The sequence below is a fragment of the Amaranthus tricolor genome, chromosome 15, assembly GCF_026212465.1.
Source record: "Amaranthus tricolor cultivar Red isolate AtriRed21 chromosome 15, ASM2621246v1, whole genome shotgun sequence".
Lineage (NCBI taxonomy): Eukaryota > Viridiplantae > Streptophyta > Magnoliopsida > Caryophyllales > Amaranthaceae > Amaranthus > Amaranthus tricolor.
In genome coordinates this window covers 1,539,059-1,561,797 of record NC_080061.1, presented here as the reverse complement: position 1 = coordinate 1,561,797, position 22,739 = coordinate 1,539,059, and the positions used below count along the sequence as shown (strand labels likewise).

Genomic DNA, 22,739 nt, shown 5'->3' with positions numbered 1-22,739 from the left:
GTTGCCATTCATCTCTAGTAGTTAATTTATATTATGATTTATGTTTAAATTAAACAATTACGGAGTATTTTACAAAAAATAAATACAGGTTATATATGACATATATGTATCCATATGGAGTATATATAAACATTAATTAAATTGATTATTAATGTTATTAATTAGGCTAATAATTTAATGAGATTCGAGTGTCATGTTTTGTCATCATAACGACAAGTATTTTATTTCTCAAACAAGATGGTTTCAATTCTCGCATTGACTCCCACCCAAGGATGAATTCAAAATCAGTCCACTTGAGTATATAAAATCATATACCAAAAGTTTTGTTATGTGAATGCATTGACTTGAGCTCTAATCTCCTTAAGCCCAATTTTTTTAAGAAAATATTATCGACATTATTTGATTTCATACTAGATTTGCCATCCTCCACCTAACCTGCATGTAAAATTTTTTGATTATTTATCATAAAATGATACATCAATCAACATAATTAATGTCTTATATTTCGTTTTAATAACGATTGTATGTGATTAATATTTTTCTATTTTGAATAATATAAAGTCAAGAATATAATATTTTTTTTTAAATGAATTCATGCTCTTATAATATTCCCACTTACTATAAAATACTCTAAGGTGGGAGATATACATTTACAACTACTCTCAATTGTTATGGGAAGATATTTTAGCAAAAAATTATTAGAGAAAGTGGTCAAGTGTGTGATTAGTGAGACAAGCAAAGACATTCAATTGGTTTGTTTAGGATTTAGAGTCAACAAGTAAAGGTCATTGTTCATTAAACCATAAGCAAAGCAAAGCTAGGCCTTTCTTGCAAGTGGAAAATAAAGCTACCATTAATACACTATACAAGTTTTTCAAGCCACTTGCACACGCTTGATCGATGGTTGCATGGCATAGTGTGAGCCTTGCGTGGGCATGCATGTAGTAAGAAAAAACTCATGAGCTTATGTCAAGGAGTAATAGAAAGTCGATTGCTTAATAATAAAGTAATTATTTAATCATGAATTAATTATAAATTTAAGTTCAAAGCTCGTAACAATTTAATACGGCTCGAATCTCAATTTTAGTCTTTAGATCAGTTAGCTAAGTTTTCTTTCTGGTCAAACTATATATAAATTATTAACTTAGCTTTATGGTTGTTATTTTAATAAGTTACCTTATAATCTTGCTTAGTATACAGTGTTGATTCTTTTTTCTTTTTATCTAATTGAAGCTTAAAAATAATTCAATTACTTTCTTAAATTCAAAGTCTAAATTCATTAATTCCATCGTTCAAAAACACAATATACTATGAAAACTACCATTTGGAATTCTGTTAACAAACTCAAACCTACTCACTTTGTAGTTTTCTTCTTCTTAGTTATTATGATGACCTATGGAGCATAGAGCGAAATATATATAATTAATTTATTATTTATAAGCTATTCTTGTGAATCAAAACATAAAATTTATATGCTAATAAAATTTATATAATTCGACAATTTAATCCATGTGTGAAGTTTATTTCACTATTAGACCATCTCAAATAATTTTTTTTGTTATTTATTACTACTAATATACAATCATTGTAGTAAAAGTAGGAAATTTTTTAAATAACATGATCCCAAAACAAAATTTCATTAATCAAATATCTTTTGTCTTTTTCTATGATGATGAGAACTTGTTATAATAATATCACACCTTGTCACACTCAACATTGCTAGTTGCTATGTCATATGTCATAAAGCTAGATTTGTTCTTCAACCTCCTATTGTTTATTTTTCTATACTTTTCCTTTGAAGAGATGTGCTTCTTCGACCTTCTTAAATGGGAATATTATTTTAGAAAAGATTCATTCACCAAGTAGAAAGATTAATTAACATATACTAATTAGGAAAAGTAATACTTATCTCGAGCCGACAAACCCTTATTTTATTCCTATTTATTCATGTCAAATTCATTTCTTTTACGCCAAGTGAGGTTTCATTGACAAAACTACTTGGTCTAAGCTCTATAACGTAAATGGGCCTGACTAAAAATAACCCAATCCAGCCCAAATGAACCATTTTGTTGCTGGCCTAAGATTGTGTGGTTTTCAAGGAAAGTTCAACTTTACACGAATTTTAATTTAGCTACTCTTGTGAGAGATCGTTTTTCTTTAATTTGTATTAATTGAGCTCTTTAGCCCATAAATCTAATGCGTCTCTCGGAGAGACCGTCTCTCAAAACAATTTGTGATTCTAATTTTACACGGTCTATCTTAAATTAGGTTGAATAGCGTAACTAAAATAACTAAAATATCTACTTTTGCAATTAAAATACTCATTTTTACTTGTTTCATAGGAGAATTTATAAATATTATTTTGAATATTAAACAATAAATTTATTTATTTAACAACTCATCTTAAACGAGGCCATTTCATCTTGAGACGAGCATACACAATCATCTCATTTCAAATTAAAAAACAACTCGTTATGTATGAGACCGTGTCATTATGAGACGAGTTCCTATAATTAACCTTTTTCTCTGATTGAGCAATTAAATTTGTAAATAATCACTTTAACACACTAAATATACATAAATCAGCCCGATAAAAATAATCTCACAATAAAATCCTCTAATTTAAGAATTTATGATAAAACAAAGGATCAAGCTATGGGCTTTTTCTCTAAAACACAAGTCTAGCCAAAAAATCATCTGTCACAAAAGCCCAAATTTTCGCGTTCTGTTACAGTAAATAGAAAGCATATATATATACTCTTTTTTTTCTGCGTTTCAACTTTAAAGTCTCCCGCCACTGATGTTTTCTTCATCTCTACTGTCTAGAGAAAACGAGGAGAGAGAATGGGAGATGTGAAGAAATGGTTGGTAACTTATACAAAACATTTGAAGCAGAAGAGAAAGGTTTATCAAGATGGCATACTTCATCTCTTGAACAACAAGGTTTTTTCTCTTCCTCTTTTTTCTTCATATTAATCGATTCATATTTATTGTGTTTAGGAGAATAGTTTTGATTTCATAATGGAAATGCATATCAATTTGCTAGAAATCTGAATTATTTGGATTTGACTATATTTTATTTGTGAAATGGCGAAGACCTATTGCGTTTATGTACACGAAATCGAAGTAATCGATTTGACTACTTTTCCCTAATTATAACAAATTTTGTCAAAATTGAATCAATTTAGGTATTTCTGAACAATTTTGCGGAATTGAACTTAATTACATGTGAAATTGGAGTAGAATTCCTGTAATTTCAAGTTTATTGAGAGTTAGATTCGTTGTTCAGTTTATTGATTGTGATAATAGTTGACAAAAGTATATCTCTGAATTGTTCAATTTCAGCTTTTTAAGTTATGGACTTACATAAGTTAATTTAGTTCTTGTTTGCTTTTACTTTCCAGAATCGAATGTTTTTGGAATGAAAATATTTTTTTGGATAATCAGATTGATTGCTTGGATAATAGGTGGCGTTGTATGATGAATGTGAGCAGTTATTGGACAGCAAGTTCTTGACAAGAGATGAAGTAGTGCGATCTGGCGAATCATTGACATTTGCTTCATTTCTAGTTGATATTGGTGATCCTGATAGTAACTGTACAGCTTTTTCTAATTTGAATCCTATATCTGAGCACGATAATAAGTCTGACAAGAAAATGCCAGTTCGAGAAGATGAAAAGTTAAGGCATACTTTCACTAGTAAGGGGATCTTATACTAATTGATTCGTTTGATTTGTTTTTGAATTTTATTAGTGTTAAATGATCTTCACTCCCTTTTGTTTTTCAAGATCGGAAGCTTAATACAGCAGGAAGAAAGCCTTCATTTAATTGCTTAAGTCCATCTCAGAAGATTATCAAAGGTTTTTGTTGCCTTCCTGATCCGTGTTAAGCTTGATATCTTGTTAATTTTGCCTGTATGTACTCATAGTTGTGTAAACTGGGTGTTTTTTGTGCTCATCTCTGGGGATTATGGAACTTTTTAGGGAGAGTAAAGAATAACGATGTATTCTAACAATAACGCCCAGAGGTTTGAGTACTTGGCTTGTTCATGTCTTCTAACTGCAGAGTTCAAGAAAAATCAAGAGATCAAGTATGGTGCACATCATAGTCCAACTAGTCCTGCAACCTCTTCTTTTAAAGGTTGGTTGAAAATAAGGCCGCTAGCCTCTAGTAAATTATGATTTTGATATCATTTTTTGTTTGTAAATTGATTAACTGAACTTATAGATTTCAAAGCGTTTCCGAATATTTAGTCTTAATTTTTTTAAGTTTTGCTAATACATCAAATTTAACATATCGCACATGCGCTTTCAGCAATCTTGGATTTCCCCAATAATAGCTAAGCTAAATGTGAAGTGGGATTATGCACATTGCTCTGCAGCTTATACTTTTCTCTATTCTACTAAAAATCTGTTTCGTATTGTAGAATGGGAGGCACTGTATACAACACACATCACACAAAAGGCCAAGAAGTATCATGATGGGTTCATAAGAATGATCATTTGTGGCTCCGAGGGAAGGCAGGTTGGTTCTAATGGTTTATAAACACATACTCACAAGTGATTTAAAGTACTTGAGATGAAATTGATCTAATGGAAATGTATCTGTAGAATATTTGTTGATGATTATGACGTGGTAAAGAATTCTGGTTTGAAGAACTCACTTCCACTCTCCATTAGGCAAAACTTTCCCTTATTTTCAGAGAATGCTGGTTGTTATGCAAGTATTGGCTTATTGAACTAAGTTGTGAAAGTCTCAACACCACCAATTTGTGACTAGGTCGTGTAGTTCAAATTGCATGCACCCTTTTCACTGACTACCTATCTAATACCATGTAGCCATCTGATGTAATTTTACGTGGAAAAGTGAAGTGCCTCAGCGTAAAATCAGATTAAAAGTTTAAAACAAAGACAGTATTTCTCAATGCACTACAATGTATAATTGTATAGAGATTAGAGACATTTTCTATTTTTATTCTGTCTAAGAAACTTAATCCTTCTGCCGAGGACGAATTTATTGGAAATGTTATTTATCCTCCTCCTGATGTGAAGAATTTATATTCTGTATGACCTTACTGACAGAGTAGAGTTAGTTTTACATGGGATACATGGAATTCTGATATACTAAACTTTAAACTATTTAGGCCTAATCTGTTGTTACATAGAGTACATGGACTCATTTTTATCTCCTTCAGGTTATTTTGTTTGACTCTGGAAAAAATCAAATAGATAAGAGATTTCTGAAGAAGGATGAAGTTGTCAGTTCGGGTGAATCATTGACATTTGATGCTTATTTGGTTGATATTGGAGATCCTACAGGAGCCAATGAAGATGATGCAGATGTGAAGATACAAAGAAGAAATCACAATGCTACAGAGAAATCAGACACACTTGCTGGTCGTCAATGGAAAAAGCTGTTTAGTGGTATCTGCACTTCACACTTGCCAAAAGATTCATTAAACACCCAATTATTTGGGATCATTAACCTAAAGGAGAATATAGCTGAGACTAAAGCTTCAGGCTGTAGTGGTATTAAATTCCTTTTGAGTATGCCATAAAAATTGGCTGAATGAGGTTCTCTTCTGATAACAGATAATTCAGTTTCCCATGCAAAACAAAGCAAAGGATCTACACAAAAGGATGACCTAGGTTCTGGGAATTCCATTGTGATAGGTATGTTGATTTTGAAAAGAATTGTTATTTAACAATCAACTTTTTCCTGGATGCAAGTCCTTGTTAACTTGCTATACAAATATACTTGTTTATGAGCTCAATTTTGTCATCACTCTATGCAGGACAATCTCGGGGTAATGTGATTTCCAGCAAACGTGTTTACAATAGTGTGAGAAGCTCTGGATTAGATAAGATCAAACAAAAGGAGAACATTACAAAAGACATGCCTTTACGTAATGGTTTGTAAGCTTTGCCTTTCTGGAAACTTTCGGTCTGGCTTAAATTCTTCCTGGTTTTGAAGTTTTTGGAATAATGTGATGTGATGCTAAAATCGATTCAAAGCAAGATATCTTTAATAAGTATTGCATATCCATTTTACTGAACCATGCCTATTTGGAAGCCTTGGTTGGTGCCACACTGGCCCTTAATGGCATTGAATAATGGAATGTTGTCTAAAATGGGGAATATATCGCTGAACAGTATCATGCTCATTTTTTCTGCAGCCAATCAAATATTATCAATCTTGAAAAAATCTGCAGCTAGAGACACCAATAACGTTGTCAAAGATTCTCCAGTTGAACAGTGCCTTTCGAAACACAACATAGACGGTTCACTTCAAATTGATTGCTGTCAAGAGATCAGGGCAGCAGGGAAGCATACCATTACGTCTACAATGACTGCTGATACAGTACAAGCTAGCACCTGCTATGAAGACAATGTTATTCAGTCTGGACCCATTGATATTGATTCATCAGCACCCTATCTTTATGCAAAGAACATTGATACTGCAGAAATACCCGTCTTTACACAAACAGCTGAGACTATCAAACCCAATGCACTTGAATCTCCTAGCAAGAGCCAAAATACATTTGGATATAGTGTAGGGCTTGAGAAATCAGTTATCCTTGACTCTTCCAAAGGTAAGTGCTTGCGTATTACTTTAAAATACATCAATTTTCAAGATATGGACAATTAACCTGACTAAACATCTACAGGAGCAGACTTTAAAGACAGTCATTCATCTGTAAGAAGGGAAGACATAACTCACCATCAGGTTTGAGGGTACCATTGTCTTCGTATTTGGAATATGTTAGAAATTTCTAGTTTAAATGTATAATTTGATTAGATTGTGAACTTAAATTTAATTCTATGCAGTTCTCTACGAAACTGCCAGAGACAAATGCGGAAAATGTTGGGAAAACAGCTTCCACTTTAAAAATGGGTAATCCAAAATTGATCCCAGTGCTTCAGGAATGGTTTGGCGATGATGTAGGCATCAAAAAGTCCAAGATGTCCGTGAAGAGTCAGAAGTCCGATATATCTTTCATCTGCCCCAGTTTTGACTTGGGAATCTAATGTCCGTTCGCTGACATTTTTATCGCTTTTCCATGCCTTGCCGTCAACAGCAGTTTTGAGTAGCATAGCTATTGGCTTTTGTCATCCTTACCGTTGAATGTCAGATGTAAAGTCTTAAAAATATGTAGAAAATGGGTTCAACCCATCAGATACATACATAGGTTCCCTTTGCATTTTTATTCATTCCAAGAGAGAGCTGTACTAATCTAGGAGCATTACAATAGTAGTTGGCACAAAAAGACATGGCAGCACTACAGCACAAAAAATGCAAACACTGAAACACTAGTTGATCCTTTTATCCATCCAGTTGATAAATTATAGAGCAACAAATCAAGTGAACTTAAAAGAGACCTATAACACTTTTGAGACGGCAAAGACATTGATAACACGGACAATCAAATGATTCAAAGCTAAATTAACTGGAAGGTCAGTGACTGGGAGAAATGATCTTGAAATGTAATGCTAAAATCCAAATACAAAACTATCACGAAAGTGTTCTGTGCATATGCACCTTTTGAAGCTCAATTTGTCCCAATTACAATTGGATGATGCATTTAACTTGCATGAACGAAGAATCATCTTTGTTTCGAGCTACTTCACTACACAATCCTTTCGAGTTCTCTAGCATAACTGAGAGTTTGGTTGATGAGCAACAAAGATGGAATCTCCTTGCATGGTGCAGAATCTTTAGACTTCTGAAAAATCACACATCCATCTTTGATCTCCCAATCAGGATGCTCCTAAAAATCACACGAATTGAGTTGATGTTCAGAAGCTAACAAATTATGCAGGAGCAAAATAGGAATACTTCAAAAGAAAGATGTCATAACACGGACAAGGTTCTTAGATTAATTGTATTAGTCAGAATTACACCCAAGGTCATTGTGAAAATAAATTTTGCTGATTGAAATTAAATTTAATGGATTTGAGTCATTTTCATGGGTATGCTTACCTCCTTGATGTACTCCAGCAAATCATTGTCCGATGGGAAAAGCAACAATTGACGTGCATCATTTAGTGAAAGAGAATCATATGCCTTCTCACTACACCCCGCAATTTCGTCTCTGCAATATACAGAGAGCATTTAAACAGCAATAACAAAAGCAATGGCATTAAATAGTAACAGGAGTTAGTAAGAGTATATAAATAAGTCAAACGAGCAAATTACAGTATCACACACAAATTCTACCCAAAGGATTTACCTCACAGTTTTAGCCAACAAATCCATAAAGTGCACGTAGGTTTCATGAGGTACAGACAGTTTAGCACTCAAAACACGGTTGTATGCTCCTTCCATAAAAGACTGTTCCAGCTCTACGGCATGCTTAATGCAAGCATTCTCCAGGGCAGTTGATGAAAGCAACTCCAACTCGGTGTGAAACTCTGCTATTCTATTTTGGACAAGCAGCCTCAACAGGTTCAAGCCTAAGATTGGGTATTCATGAGGAGATTGTGGAATACGATCCCTGTTTCAGCAATAACATGTCAGAACCAAATGCTATTGTATGGATAACATGTCATGATGCAGTTACAACGTAACAACACGAAATATTAGTTTGTTTGTTTTAAAAACTTTTACAACGTGGCTGATTCAATGAGATGTGGCCTTGTTTTTACACTGTGACTTCTATACATTCTATTGTATGGATAACAAGTCCAAGTGAGATTTGCAGACTTTCACGAGTTGTTGACCTAACCAAATGTCGTGGATGCAACGTATATAGTGGATAAGCTAGCCCATGTCTTAAGAGCCTCAAATTAATTTGGCGTAAATCCAGAATTTTAAATAATATACACATTTATATGCGTAGACATAAAACTGTGTAAAAGTGGATGTTTGCTTATGGAAGATTAGGGAGTTAAAACAGGAAGGCTAAACGTGCCTTCCAAACTAAAGCAATAATCCTCAATACACACAAAACACTTGTGGTTTTACTTCCTCGCTGAAATGTACACCACACTAACATATAAGGAAGATTTGTCTTGAAGGCACGAGGATTTACCTAGCATCAGTGTAATAAGGTTTTAGTTGGTAAAAGTCTCTTTCAAATGCTTCCTGATCCTCCATTTTGACACTTAGAAAAACAGCTTGCTCAAAGACATCCCCTGGCATATCAGACAATCAAGGAAAATAGCAACAATAAATAAATGCAAAAATGCTTATAAATTAAGGCATGAAAAAATATGAAAAACTATACTTAAAACAATATCACGATAAAAGATGAACAAAGTTCAGCAAAGTTACTTGCTAAGGTCAATTCATTAACAGCATCTGGTGTAGCTTCAAGCAATGGTGGAAGGCTCCTGAACTCTATCAGCGATACCTGAAACATATAAGCAAAATCAACCAACGATAATACACATAACTAATTGAGTACATCAATCAAGTTAATATGTCACATGGTGAACAAAAGTACCACAATCAGTCAAAAGAACCAACTATTCATACTTCAAGAACTCCATCACTGTATACTATTTTTATACCCTTACATAAATTAACCTCTCTTTCAGCTTGATGGAGCATGCCATATTGTTCCAGAATAAATGTATTGAAAACCCAACACAACAAAAGCAATCTTGCAGCAATTTTCATTCATTAAGGTTGATAACTTGAAACTGCCCTCCACCTCAGGGTATTATTTAATCAGAACCCCAAAATGAGGTTGCACAGCTTGGCTGTTACATTTATGATCAAACTCAAGCAGATTCCAGAGCTTTATATTGTAAAAAAAAATTTAATTAAGGTTTTACCTATTTAGAGAGGATCATTGTTCACTTTTACTCTCATTACAAGTTTTTAATATTCACAATACCAAGTATACTATGGATAAAGTATTGCACCTTGTTCATGAGCTTCTTGAGTCACAAACTCACAATAAGCACTTCAAAATCTCGAGATGAACTCCACCAGTTCGCAACCTAGCTAAACCCAATAAACGCATTACAACACCACAACCCCCCAAAATAACTACTAGGGATCCAAAGTTAAGACACCTTAAGGGAGAGTCTGGTATGAAGAACATTTTCGTGGAAAACACCTTTTTCTAATTTCTGTGGAATTAGTTTTTCATCACTTTGCACACATTTTCCTAACTATAGAAGAAAACCAAATTTCCTACACTCTTTCATCCCTAAATCTTCTATTTTTCTTGTGACTTCTCCATCAAATCAAACAAAAGAATATTAATTAGCATTTTCTATTAAAAAATAATTTTCATGGAAACCTGTTTTCGAAAGAAAACATGTTCTGCCAAACCACACACACCATACAGTTCTAGCCATCAATGACTATAGATTAGTTCAAGCCGATGAAAGTCTCCAATTAATTAAGAATAGCTTAATAGACAGTTCAATTCAAAGATCCGAACCTAATAACGCAACTAGGTACAATTTCCAGCAGAATGCCTCAAATCAGATCCTTAACGCTCCATAAAATTCTAACCAGCATTGCATATCGATTATTTCAAGCCGATGAAAATCTCCTAATAATAACAAATCGGTGTAATAGATGGCCGAATACAAAGATTTTAACCTAATTACGCAATTAGGTACATTTTCCAGCAAAATCACCACAAATCAAATCTCATATCTCTTATATCACAATAACCAAAAGAAAACCTAATGATCCAAGTGCGATGACTAAATCTAGTCAATCAGAAAAGCCGAGTAATTATAATCTAACAAAATAATTAAAAAAAAAAGAACAAAATTAGGGTTTACAAAGACGATAGAAGTAATACCTTGAGTTGAGAGAGAAGACGAGTGGAAGTGTCGAAATCATTGCGGACAACAGCGGCTTTGAAGCGTTCAAATGTCTGGTTAAGCTCTCTTCTCTTTGGATCCATGACTTCTTCGCTGCTTTTGTTGAGTTCGAAGTCTTCCAAATGCTTCGATATTTGCTTGGAGAACTTTACTTACTGTGTAAGCCAGATACGAGTCCCTTGAGAGGTTTAACTTTCAAGTTTAGAACATTGGTTTTTATAACGTCGTATATAATGTGATTATACTATGTCGGTAAAATATGTGTACCTTTTTCACACTATGGATATAAATTTAGTTAATGATAATCAATTATAAAGTTTTGATTATATTTTGATAATATAATAAGTGTATGGGTGAAAATGACGGGTACAAATATACAATAGTAATGAATATATTCAATAAGATATTGGACGGAGATTGTTTGTATATATATCTATGTTGGTAGACGACGTTAATATGAAAATTTAATTTGATGGAATGGTGGATTGATGGTGACCATGAAGTTGGTAGGCGAATATGCATATGGGAGTGGATGTATTGCACTTATGTATTCAGTGTTACTAATCCTACTTAATTGAGATCATATTGTAAAGATTTTAGCTTGTAATTATTATCAAAATATAAAATAATACGCCATAATTAAAATTGTTATTTTTTCGCTAAATCTTTTATTAGTTTGTTGGAGCAAATTGTTAGGTCAACACAAGATTAATAGACCTGTAAACTATAATGTAAGAGCCCAAAATCATAAGTGCATAATTTATTTACTCAAATCACAAACATGAAAGTTCAAATAACTCTCGGCCAAAATCCAAATCTTTAAACCTTTGGCTTTATTAATTTAAATAATACGAAATAAAATAGAACAAAGTAACAACACAATTTATATTAAAAAGATTAACTAACCAAAAATCTATTAAAAAATTATTAATTTAACTAATCAATAAGTTAAAAGCTAATCTTTACCCAAAAAATATTAACTAACCAAGAATCTATTAAAAAGCCAAACTCATTTTAATAAAATAAATAAAAATTGATTACAATAATTTAGTTATTTTTTCTCCATTTCCTGAAAGGCTTAAACCCCCTAAAATGAACTAATAAATGAAATTATTCCTTATCTACATCCACAATATCGAACCATAGTTGGCAAAGCAATAAACATAGGCCAAAACAATGGTAGCATTTTCTCTCACTTCTTCTTTACCCACTTCCCTTCACTCATTCCCCAAACTTTCAACTCCATTCACCATCAATTTCACCCCAAACAATCAAAACCTTCCAACCCAAGCCCGAACCCTCTCACCGTCACCATCAACAGCCCAATTGCGGCCCGCCAGTAAAGGCCTTAGCTTTGGACTTCTCGGGCTCATTGTTTGAAGGTGGGTTTCAGGGTTTGGATGAAGACCCGCCATCAACTCCACCTGCTAGTTTAGCGATTTCTGAAGAGAAACCGGAGCCACAATGCCCACCGGGGCTCCGACAGTATGAAACAATGGCTGTTCTTAGACCCGATATGACTAAAAATGAGCGTCTCTCTCTTACCCAGAAATACGAAGAGGTAATTTTATTTTACTTTAATTTATACCCTTTTATGTTTATTTGTATATACAGTTGATGAATTAATTATTTATTTTTATAAATATTGTCGAGTATTCCCTGAGTCTGAAATTTGTATCATCATGGTAATTTTTAAAGTGTACCAATTTGCAAATGGTTGGGAGCTTTGGCCTTTAAAGATGGTCTGCTTAGGTTTAGGTTTTTTAGGTTTTTGTGGGGTGAAGTATAATTATACGTTTGTCTTAATAATTGAAATGAATTAAGACATTAATGAAGCCCTTATAGCTCAGTGGTAGAGCGTCAGTCTTGTAAACTGAAGGTCTGTAGTTCGATCCTGCATGAGGGCATTTTTACATTTTTAATGCGTTGTTTTGTTCTTCCATTGTTGGAAATGAGAGCTTTTTATACTTGGTGTATCGGCATTGCATGCGTGAAATTATTGTTATATTGAATTGATTGAACATGAACGAAATTCCATACTCTATATGGTATGTCTAAAGTGCATTCAAATACGATTGGGATTCAATGCTATTGTGAAGATTTTAAGAAGTTGATAGAATTATTTTTGTTCGAAAAACCAATAAGTGCAAACCATCTTTTTTAGTTAACTTTAAAGTCTATAAGGGTCAAAAGAGGCCTGTGCCTTGATCTCATTCAAAAAATTAAAAAACAACGTTTTAATAGTTATTAGTTACGGCCTATAATGGAAAATTACTAGCTAGGGGCCCGTTGGACTTTTCAAATCTTAACCGTGTCTGATGACTTGTAATGGATTATTGAGAATCGAGTTACAATTGTGGAGTAGAGACTAAGTTTTAATTAATAATGTGATCAAAGATTCAAAAGGAAGTGCATTGGAAGCGCATTGTAACATCCAAAGAAAACAATAGATATCATCTGGCAAACGATTTGGGTGAACTTAATTTTGCTACTGTTAGAATTAATATGCAGAAGTTGTAGTGGATTATTGATTTTGATTAATAAATATTGAAGATGCTAGTATAAAAAATAAAGAGGAGAGTTGATGGCTTTTGTGAAAAAAGGTTTTTTGTATTATGTGGCTTGGTTACAAATGAGAGCATGCAACACATATATATAGTGCTTCTATGTTGGTGCTTTCACCATCATTATGTTTCTAGTCTTTTCTACAACTTGTAGATAGTTCTAGACTATTAGCTTTAGGGTGTTAGTCTAGATAGTTCTAGGATATCATAGAATTTTTTTTACTTACTTCTTGATACATTACTCCCTAGATTTTTCTAGATTACATTATTTAACACTCCCCCTTAATCTGAAAAATCTTGGACTCCTAGCTGTCTTCTGAATTTGATGAACTTTTCTGTTGGAAGTGCCTTGGTAAATATGTCTGCGAGTTGCTCCTCTGTCTTGCAGAATTTTAGCTTGATCTCTTGTTTCTCGACCAATTCACGAATGAAGTGGTGTCGTATCTCAATATGCTTTGTGCGACTATGGAAGACTGGATTCTTTGTCATGGCTATTGCTGACATATTGTCACAATAGATGGTAGTTGCATCTTCTGTCTTTTGTTGTAGATCTTTTAGGATTCTTCTTAGCCATACTGCTTCACATGCCGCGCTTGTCGCTGATACGTATTCTGCTTCTGATGATGATAGTGCTACCGTAGCTTGTTTCTTTGATGACCATGAGATAGACTTGGACCCTAGCTGGAACACGTATCCACTTGTACTTCTTCGATCGTCGATGCTTCCTGCCCAGTCACTATCCGTGTAGCCTATGAGCTTGTAGTCTGCTTCGGACTCGTACATTATCCCATAGCTTTTTGTTCCTTTGATATACCTGAGTATCCTCTTGGCTGCTGCTAAGTGAGCTTTGCTTGGCTCACTCATAAACCTTGAGATGATGCTGACTGCATGAACGATGTCTGGTCTTGTATTTGTAAGATATATGAGAGATCCGACTAAACTTCGGTAGATTGATGCATCCACCTTTTCTTTTCCATCATTCTTTGAGAGCTTCTCATTTGTAGCCATTGGTGTAGCCATTGGCTTACAATCGCTCATGTTGAATTTTTTGAGCATATCCTCGACATATTTTTCTTGTGAGAGAAATATTTTACCTGGACTTTGCTTGACTTGCATGCCAAGGAAGTACTTCATAGCTCCGAGGTCTGTCATTTCGTATTCTGACATCATTTTCTTTTTGAAGTCTTCTATCATCCTCAGATCGGTGCCTGTGTAGATTAGATCATCTACGTATAGGCATAAGATGAGAAACTTTGGCCCTTGGGTCTTGATATAGAGTGATGGCTCATTTGGGCTTTTTACAAAGCCATTTTGGAGAAGATATCCATCGATTTTGCTGTTCCAGGCCCGAGGGGCTTGCTTGAGCCCATAGAGGGCTTTTCGAAGGCGATACACCTTATCTTCTTTTCCTTTGATTATATATCCTTGAGGTTGTTCGACATATACCTCTTCTTCTAGCTCCCCATTGAGAAATGCTGATTTGACATCTAATTGATAAACTTGCAATTTAAATTGGGCTGCTAGAGCTAGGACTGACCTGATTGTCTCCATACGGACAACTGGAGCATATGTCTCGTTGAAGTCAATTCCAGGTTGCTGTGAGTATCCTTTTGCAACTAGACGAGCTTTGTACTTTTGAATGGAGCCATCTTCATTGTGCTTGATCTTGTAAACCCATCTGAGACCGATCACATCCTTGTCTTGAGGTTTGTCAACAAGCTCCCATGTGTCGTTCTTTTCTATCATCTTAATCTCCTCGTTCATGGCTTCGATCCATCTTTCTTCTTGAGCTGCTTCTTCAAAGTTTTGTGGTTCTCCTGCAAAGAGTGCCATGATGGTGTGATTGCATTGATAATCTTCCAAGTAGCTTGGTGGACATCGATCTCGTTGTGATCTTCGAACTTGTTGAGCTGGGCTTGAGTGACTTGGCTCCAACCTTGAGCTTTGTGATGTAGATGGACTTCTTGGGCTCCTTGATGGTGTTCCTAGATTGGTTGATGGTGATGGACTTGCTGATGATTGAGTTGGTGACTGAATTGGATCTTCTCCTTCATCTGGGCTTGGTGGTGGAATGACTTCTACTGGAACTTCAACATCGTTCTCGTTCCATTGCCATTGCGCCTTTTCATCGAATATGACATCTCTGGAGATGATCAACTCCTTGGATTCGGGCTGATAGAGACGATATCCTTTAGACTCGTCACTGTATCCAATGAAGATACATTTTTCTCCTTTTCCGTCTAGCTTATCCCGATTCTCCTTCGGGACGTGGGCATATGCAATGCACCCGAAAACTTTGAGGTGCTCAACCCTTGGCTTTCTTTTGTGCCAAGCTTCATACGGCGTCATGCTTCTTACCGCTTTTGTGGGAGACCTGTTAAGTATGTAAATAGCTGTGTGGACAGCTTCTGCCCAAAAATGTTTAGGCAGATTTTTTCCTTGCATCATACTCCGAGCCATTTCAGCAATTGTCCTGTTTCTCCTTTCTGCAACACCATTTTGTTGTGGTGTGCGTCTGACTGTGAGCTCCTTTTTGATGCCGTGTTGTTTACAAAATTTGTTGAATTCATTGCTTGTGAATTCTCCCCCACGATCGGTTCTTAGAACCTTTATTGAATGCCCACTTTGTTTTTCTGTTAGGGCTTTAAATTGCATGAAGTGGGATAATGCTTCTGATTTTTTCTCCAAGAAATACACCCACATCATGCGTGAAAAATCATCCACAATCAACAGAAAGTATCTTTTTCCGCCAAGAGACGGATTCCTGGTAGGACCCCATATATCAGCATGGACAAGCTCTAATGGAGCTCTAGCCCTCCATGATGAGGTTGGGAATGGTGATCTATGCATTTTGCCATAAATACAACCCTCACAAATTTTCATTTCATTAGTGATTGGTGGTAGCCCAATCACCATTTCTCTATTTTTTAACAGTTTTAAACTGTCAAAATTTAAATGTCCGAATCTCAAATGCCACAATTCGGATTCATTCACCATTGTACTTAGGGCAGTATTAAACTCCAATTGCATTTTAAGTGGAAAAATTTTATTTGGAGCCATTTTAGTGGCAGTGATTAATTGCCCCTTTTTCTTATCATATATGTGGCATTGATTATTATCAAATTTTACCATATAGCCTTTTTGGACTAACTGACCCACACTTAACAAATTTTGTGCTAGCCCAGGGACATAAAAGACATCGGGGATGAATTTAGAGGAGCCGTTTTTTGTTTTAACAACAATTGTTCCTTTTCCGGCAACTACTTGGTTACTCCCATCACCAAGTGTTATTTGTGATTTTATATTTTCATCAAGATTAGCAAATGAATTTTTATTTCCGGTCATGTGGTTGGAGCAACCACTATCAATGTACCATGTGTCAGTTTGCTCTTCTTGAGCATTCAGACATGTGTAAAATAATTGATCATTATTTTCTGTGAAATTAGCCTCTTCCTTTTGCCGGAAATAACAATCTTTTTCAAAATGAGAGTGTCGAGTACATCTTTTGCATTTGTACCGACAATCTCTTGTATTATGATTGTTTTTCTTGCATAATATGCAATAAGAGTTGTTATCTCGGCTCCCTTGATTTTTATGATTTCCTCTCCCTCTACCACGGTTGTTAAAATTGCCCTTTTTTGGTTGAAAATTATTACCGTGGCCATTTATATTTTTTCCATTATTAGAAAATTTTAATTTAGCCTGAAAAGCTTGTTCAATTGGTTGCTCTTCAAATTTACGCATTCTTTCTTCATGTGCTAATAAAGAGCCCATTAATTCAGTCATGGTGAGTGAACTTAAATCTTTATTAGATTCTTTTATAGCAGCCACAATATGATCAAATTTTTTGGTTAAAGTTCTTAATATTTTTCGAATTATTTTAACATCTTCAATGGTGTCTCCATTTGATCGAATTTGGTTAACAATATTTGAGACTCGGTCGGTATATGATTGAATTGACTCATTATCGGTCATTTGCATACTATCAAATTGACCCCATAAAGATTGTAGTTTGAAGAGTATTACCTTTTCCGAGCCTCGATATTTTGTCTCCAAAGTGCTCCATGCCTCCTTTGCAGTTGTAGCGGTCATGATTGTTGGTAGGATCGTCTCATCTACTCCACGATATATTATAGAGAGGGCATAATGATCCCTTCTTTTGTTTTGCTTGTATTGACACTTTTTAGTGTCATCCCAAGAAGCCTCTTCATTGGCATCTTTGGGTTGTTCATAACCATCTTGAATAATTTCCCATATATCTTGGGTAATGAAAATTGATTTCATTTGCGTACTCCATTGATCAAATTTCTCTTCTTTAAATATAGGTACCCAATTAACTTGGGGATTAAATATGTTTGTGTTTGTGTTTGAATTGGGGTTAGGGGAGGCCATTTATATATATGTGGAGTTGGTATTGATATGAAATTTGGATGATATATGATTGAAAAAAAAGGCTGGATTAGTGGCTCTGATACCAAATGTTAGAATTAATATGCGGAAGTTGTAGTGGATTATTGATTTTGATTAATAAATATTGAAGATGCTAGTATGAAAAATAAAGAGGAAAGTTGATGGCTTTTGTGAAAAAAGGTTTTTTGTATTATGTGGCTTGGTTACAAATGAGAGCATGCAACACATATATATAGTGCTTCTATGTTGGTGCTTTCACCATCATTATGTTTCTAGTCTTTTCTACAACTTGTAGATAGTTCTAGACTATTAGCTTTAGGGTGTTAGTCTAGATAGTTCTAGGATATCATAGAATTTTTTTTACTTACTTCTTGATACATTACTCCCTAGATTTTTCTAGATTACATTATTTTAACATATCCACAGAAGAACAGCAGAAAAAATTTTCATAATACAATTTTGCTATATTTGAATTTTTATGTTTAAGTTATCTCGCTTGGTTTCTGTTATATGCTCAGTAGAAAAGCATCAGTTTGCAAAGGTTATACTCCCTCGTATTCATAGAAAATGGAATATTTTCTTATTAGACCAATTCACTGAAAATGTTCCAAATCTATTATTGTTATTTTTTTACCCTTTTATCCTTACTACAACAACACAATAACACATAAATATCAATGCCTTTTATGAAAAAAGAGAATTTTCTGCCCATCTTTAAGTGGTCCCCCACCCTCCTTGGTGTTGGTGTAAAACCCAAATGTCCCATTCTCTATGAATAGGAGGGAGTATTAGATATTAACAAGGCCCCTATAGCTCAGTGGTAGAGCGTCAGTCTTGTAAACTGAAGGTCTGTAGTTCGATCCTGCATGGGGGCATTTTTAGAATTCTATTTTTGTGCAACCCATCTGGAGGAGTTTAGGGAAAAAAGCCTAGGTACTGCCATTTGTGTGCATAGGACATCGTGAAGGCTTGCCCTTGCCATAGGTGATATCTTGGTTTGCGTACGCATTGTATTTGGTTCACGAGAAGTGAAAACACAGCCACATAAATGCATCTCGCTCATTGTCACTTAGATTTGTTTTCATTTGTAGAAAGCAGAGGTGATAATCTTACCTGGTTAGTAGTAAGATTATGTCCATTATAAAGAAAAGGTTGCAAATGCTAAATAAGTGGTGGATTAAAAGGGAGAAATCAATCCCTCTCCCATTATGATATCATCAGAGATATGTTTAGGGCACTCTAAGGAAAATCTCTTGAACAAAGCAATGTAGAAAGAAGTTGGTCTTTGATGGATAGGTCGCGTGAGTTTAATATGCTGACTGTAAATGCTAGATTCATTCAACACAAGAAATACAGAAAAGTGGACTGACTTATAGGTGGAAACTCATCTTGGATTGAAATTACTATAGTTTTCTACACTGCTCTACTACAGTTTTCTGATAAGTTGCACACAACTTGCGTAGCTAAACACGAATAGTATCTAGTAGTGGCCGGATAGGGGTGAATTCAAAGTACTAGTATAGGGTCGACCGAACATTTAACTCCACACGTGTAGAGAACCAACTCGGATGTCATTTTTTTTGTGTTACATGTTATACAGCTCAATATCACCAAGGTTTTTAATTAAACGATCCGGGTTATAGCCTAGGCAGTTAACTGCCACTTTGATTTATGTCCGGAGATATTAAAATTTATTCTGATAACATGTCATCATCCCAATGCTGCCTCCTAGGCGGGGGTTGAATGTGCACAACCTTACCCGTGCAATAACGAAGAGATTGATAAATTCGTTACTGGGCTTGTAACACAAACCCGATGAAGTTCCATCCTAAAACCAATTGGTATTAGTAGGAGTAGCCCATCAAGTATATATATAAGTCAACCTCTATAATTCTTCGATGTGGGTTCACATGTAGGTTATTTTCCAAATCTACGATTGCCATCTCTATTACCTCTTCTACGACACTGTTTGGGTAGAATATATAGTACATGTTCTCCCACACTTGTTTATTTACTACATGCTGTACTTGATTTCAAGATAGTGATTAAGATGTTACTTAGCTATCTACCATCCATCCCTCCTGTTACAATCTTATCATGTACATAGTATCATTTTATGAGCAGTGATTCAACTGTTATTAAAGATATACCTCTGATTTCGCAGCTGCTCGTTGCTGGGGGAGCAATGTACGTTGAAGTCTTCAACCGAGGTGTAATTCCTCTGGCCTACAGCATCAAAAAGAAGAACAAAGCCAGAGAATCCAACACTTATTTGGACGGTATCTATCTCCTCTTCACCTATTTCACTAAAACCGAATCCATTTCAGCGCTCGAAGGATCTCTCAAAGCAGACGATGATGTCATAAGATCATCGAGCTTCAAGATACGTAAGCGAAAATTTTGAAGTCAAACCCAAGAAATAGTCTCTAGGTTCCACCAGACTACCAGAGTAAAAAGCTGACGAAAAAATAGATTCTGTTTGGATAGTTATACCCTATTTACTAGTACTACCTTCAATTTTTTGGCACTGTTGCCTTGTTTATCACATAAATTTCTGTAGCATATCATTTATTTGGAGATTATGTCTGAACAAGTTCTTCGCTGTTGTAATAGTGATACAGTTTTGAAATGACAGAACTTCGCCTCGAATCCAAAAGACTTATCCTGTTATAGGCATAATCCATGTGCAGCAATGACTTTGGTGTTCGGTGTTTGGTGTTCATGCTGATTATGACAGCCATTAGTCCCATTGTGAAATTGGTTTTAGCTGTGTTTGGTAACTTTGATTTGATATAGATTGGATAACACCAGTAATGAAGATTTCTGTGATTATTAGGGGTATGAAAGTTCTTTGGCAATTCGCTCAAAATAACCCTAAAATAGCTCAAAATCAACTATAATTTGCTTATCTTGTTTGCGATTTGGAAGAAGTTTAATGAATCATGTGACAATGCGCCGCACTGAACTAATCTTGTCTCAATCCATTATAGAGTTCGCGAGATAGGCAGGAGAATTTAGGTTCGGGTCTGTTTAGGCTATGACCCAGATTATTTAAATAAAAACCCTATTGATATTGAATTATGTAATATATTACAAAAAGTGACAACCAAATTGACTGTGTACAAATGTAGAATGAATGTTCGGCCCATTGTATTCTAATATTTTGGATTTGGTCGTGATGATGATTGGTGATGATCAAAATAACTTGCTTGGCTCGCTTGTCAACCTTGACTAGACTTGATCATTAGGGCATGATCATAAAATGCCATTTTCCCTTCTTTTTATCAATTGCATATTTTCATTTTTTAAATCTACTAATATACAAACTCAAATTTCATTTGCCCTTATATTTTTACAGCTATCCAACTTCAATATTAATTAATCTTAAAAAAATCTTTCCTTTACCCCCTAAAACCCCTTGCCAATACTAAAACTTCAAAATCCAATGCACATTGTATACATTTCGTGGTGGATGCTGATTAAGGTAATGGTCAAAAATTACAAGCCATAGATTATAATATTCAAAGGGGCCCTAGACAAGCCCTAATACAATTTATAAGCATATATAAATATATTCCTTAATCTGTTTAGGACAGCACTAATCATTTGTGCTGATGATGTTGATTAAGATATTTTGTTCATTTCGTCCTTCAAAGAGCCACTTAAAGTCATTAAGTCATAAGTCATAAGTCATAAGTATTGTAGTAAGTACTAACACACATTTGATTGGAAAGCGCATGGAGTATATTATTGTTTCGCGTTTTTCCGCAGCTCAATGATGCTTATCTCCCTGCTTACTAGTAGCCGCAACTAGCATCAAGCACTTCTGACTTCTGACCCAAGCTCAATAAAAAAACAAGAACGTGTAAAGAGAATCATACCTTGTCTCATTAAATTCTTATATTTTTCCATTTTAGTCATTGTAATAAATTTGTTTCATTTTTATTTTTATCCTAAATTATGTTTTATCATTTTTCCATCTAGATATTTAATTTACTTTTTCATCTTATCTACACATTTCTCATATTACTGATAAAATATATTTAAACAAATTTGATGAGACAAACCGAACATTTTAATAATATAACAATCCATAGGGAAATTGCACAGAATCTGATCTGATGATGTAGTTCAAAGATCTTATTATCGTTTCTAAACAACACTTCTCAATCCCACTTATGGATCATGGGTAAGTTAATTTGACAGCTTTTTTGTAGGTTAATTTATTTTGATGTACAAACAATTTGATAATATTATTGTTGTATTCTGATATAATAGCAAATGTCTCAATCATCAACTTAAACTTTTAGTTAAGTTGATTTTTTAACACGATATTAGAACCAATGTGACAAAAGGTCACAAATTATATTCCAAAATATGTATATACTCTAATATTCTCGAAATTTTATTTTGATGTCTATTATAATAATTACCTTATAATAAATTACACAAATTGTTGTATAAAACTGCTTCATCATGAAAACGCATTTTATATATGAACTAAATAAAATCATTTTAATACAAATTTATAAAAAAATTTAAATATAAACTTACTTTGAGATTATCTGAGAAAACAATTTATCACAATAATAGTGAAATAAGTTATTCTTTATAGCATGTAGGCACTAAGAAAGGTATATCCGCGAGTGTTATTTTTTCACACAAGACTATCTGAATTGAGTAGAAGGTATGCACTTAATATTATCCAACTATCTACAGTAGAAACAATCAAGTAATTGCACATATTACCATTAACTAATCAACCAATGATAATTTAATTTGTAGTTGCTTGAGATTCCACCTTATTGCCTTGCGCTTTTTGGACAGAGACAATGTTAAAATAATCTAGAAAAATCTAGGATTTTAATTAAATATAAAAATATCTAAATTAAAGAATTAAAAAATAAAAATATCTAAGATAATATAATAGAAGATCCTAGAAAAGTAATTAAAAAATTAAAAATATCTAAGATAT

At 34.2% G+C, this 22,739-nt stretch overlaps 2 protein-coding genes, 2 non-coding genes and 1 pseudogene across 6 annotated transcripts; 4 read left to right on the top strand and 1 right to left on the bottom strand.

Annotated features, from left to right (window-relative positions):
• Positions 1–2,797: 2,797 nt before the first annotated feature.
• Positions 2,798–7,122, top strand: LOC130801399 (uncharacterized). Of its 3 annotated transcripts, none has more exons than XM_057665242.1 (11): positions 2,798–2,943; positions 3,468–3,699; positions 3,789–3,860; positions 4,066–4,140; positions 4,427–4,524; positions 5,195–5,423; positions 5,592–5,672; positions 5,795–5,911; positions 6,176–6,592; positions 6,674–6,726; positions 6,828–7,122. In XM_057665242.1, the coding sequence occupies exons 1-11, from the start codon at positions 2,845–2,847 to the stop codon at positions 7,026–7,028; spliced, it is 1,674 nt and encodes a 557-aa protein (XP_057521225.1). In that variant the 5' UTR covers positions 2,798–2,844; the 3' UTR covers positions 7,029–7,122. The 3 variants fall into 3 exon arrangements, with proteins under 3 accessions (XP_057521225.1, XP_057521224.1, XP_057521226.1); XM_057665241.1 differs by having other exon boundaries at positions 6,668–6,726; XM_057665243.1 differs by having other exon boundaries at positions 2,812–2,943; positions 3,448–3,699; positions 6,668–6,726.
• Positions 7,123–7,255: 133 nt separating this feature from the next.
• Positions 7,256–11,001, bottom strand: LOC130801400 (26S proteasome non-ATPase regulatory subunit 8 homolog A). The gene is made up of 6 exons (XM_057665244.1): positions 10,769–11,001; positions 9,274–9,352; positions 9,032–9,134; positions 8,231–8,494; positions 7,981–8,092; positions 7,256–7,768 (listed from the first exon to the last, which is right to left on the bottom strand). The coding sequence occupies exons 1-6, from the start codon at positions 10,871–10,873 to the stop codon at positions 7,628–7,630; spliced, it is 804 nt and encodes a 267-aa protein (XP_057521227.1). The 5' UTR covers positions 10,874–11,001; the 3' UTR covers positions 7,256–7,627.
• A 924-nt stretch (positions 11,002–11,925) lies between these two features.
• On the top strand, positions 11,926–20,925 carry LOC130801560 (30S ribosomal protein S6 alpha, chloroplastic-like; annotated as a pseudogene).
• TRNAT-UGU (transfer RNA threonine (anticodon UGU)) lies at positions 12,626–12,697 on the top strand. The gene has a single exon. It is a non-coding gene; the product is annotated as a tRNA-Thr (tRNA).
• Positions 18,568–18,639, top strand: TRNAT-UGU (transfer RNA threonine (anticodon UGU)). Its single transcript has one exon. It is a non-coding gene; the product is annotated as a tRNA-Thr (tRNA).
• Positions 20,926–22,739: the final 1,814 nt, after the last annotated feature.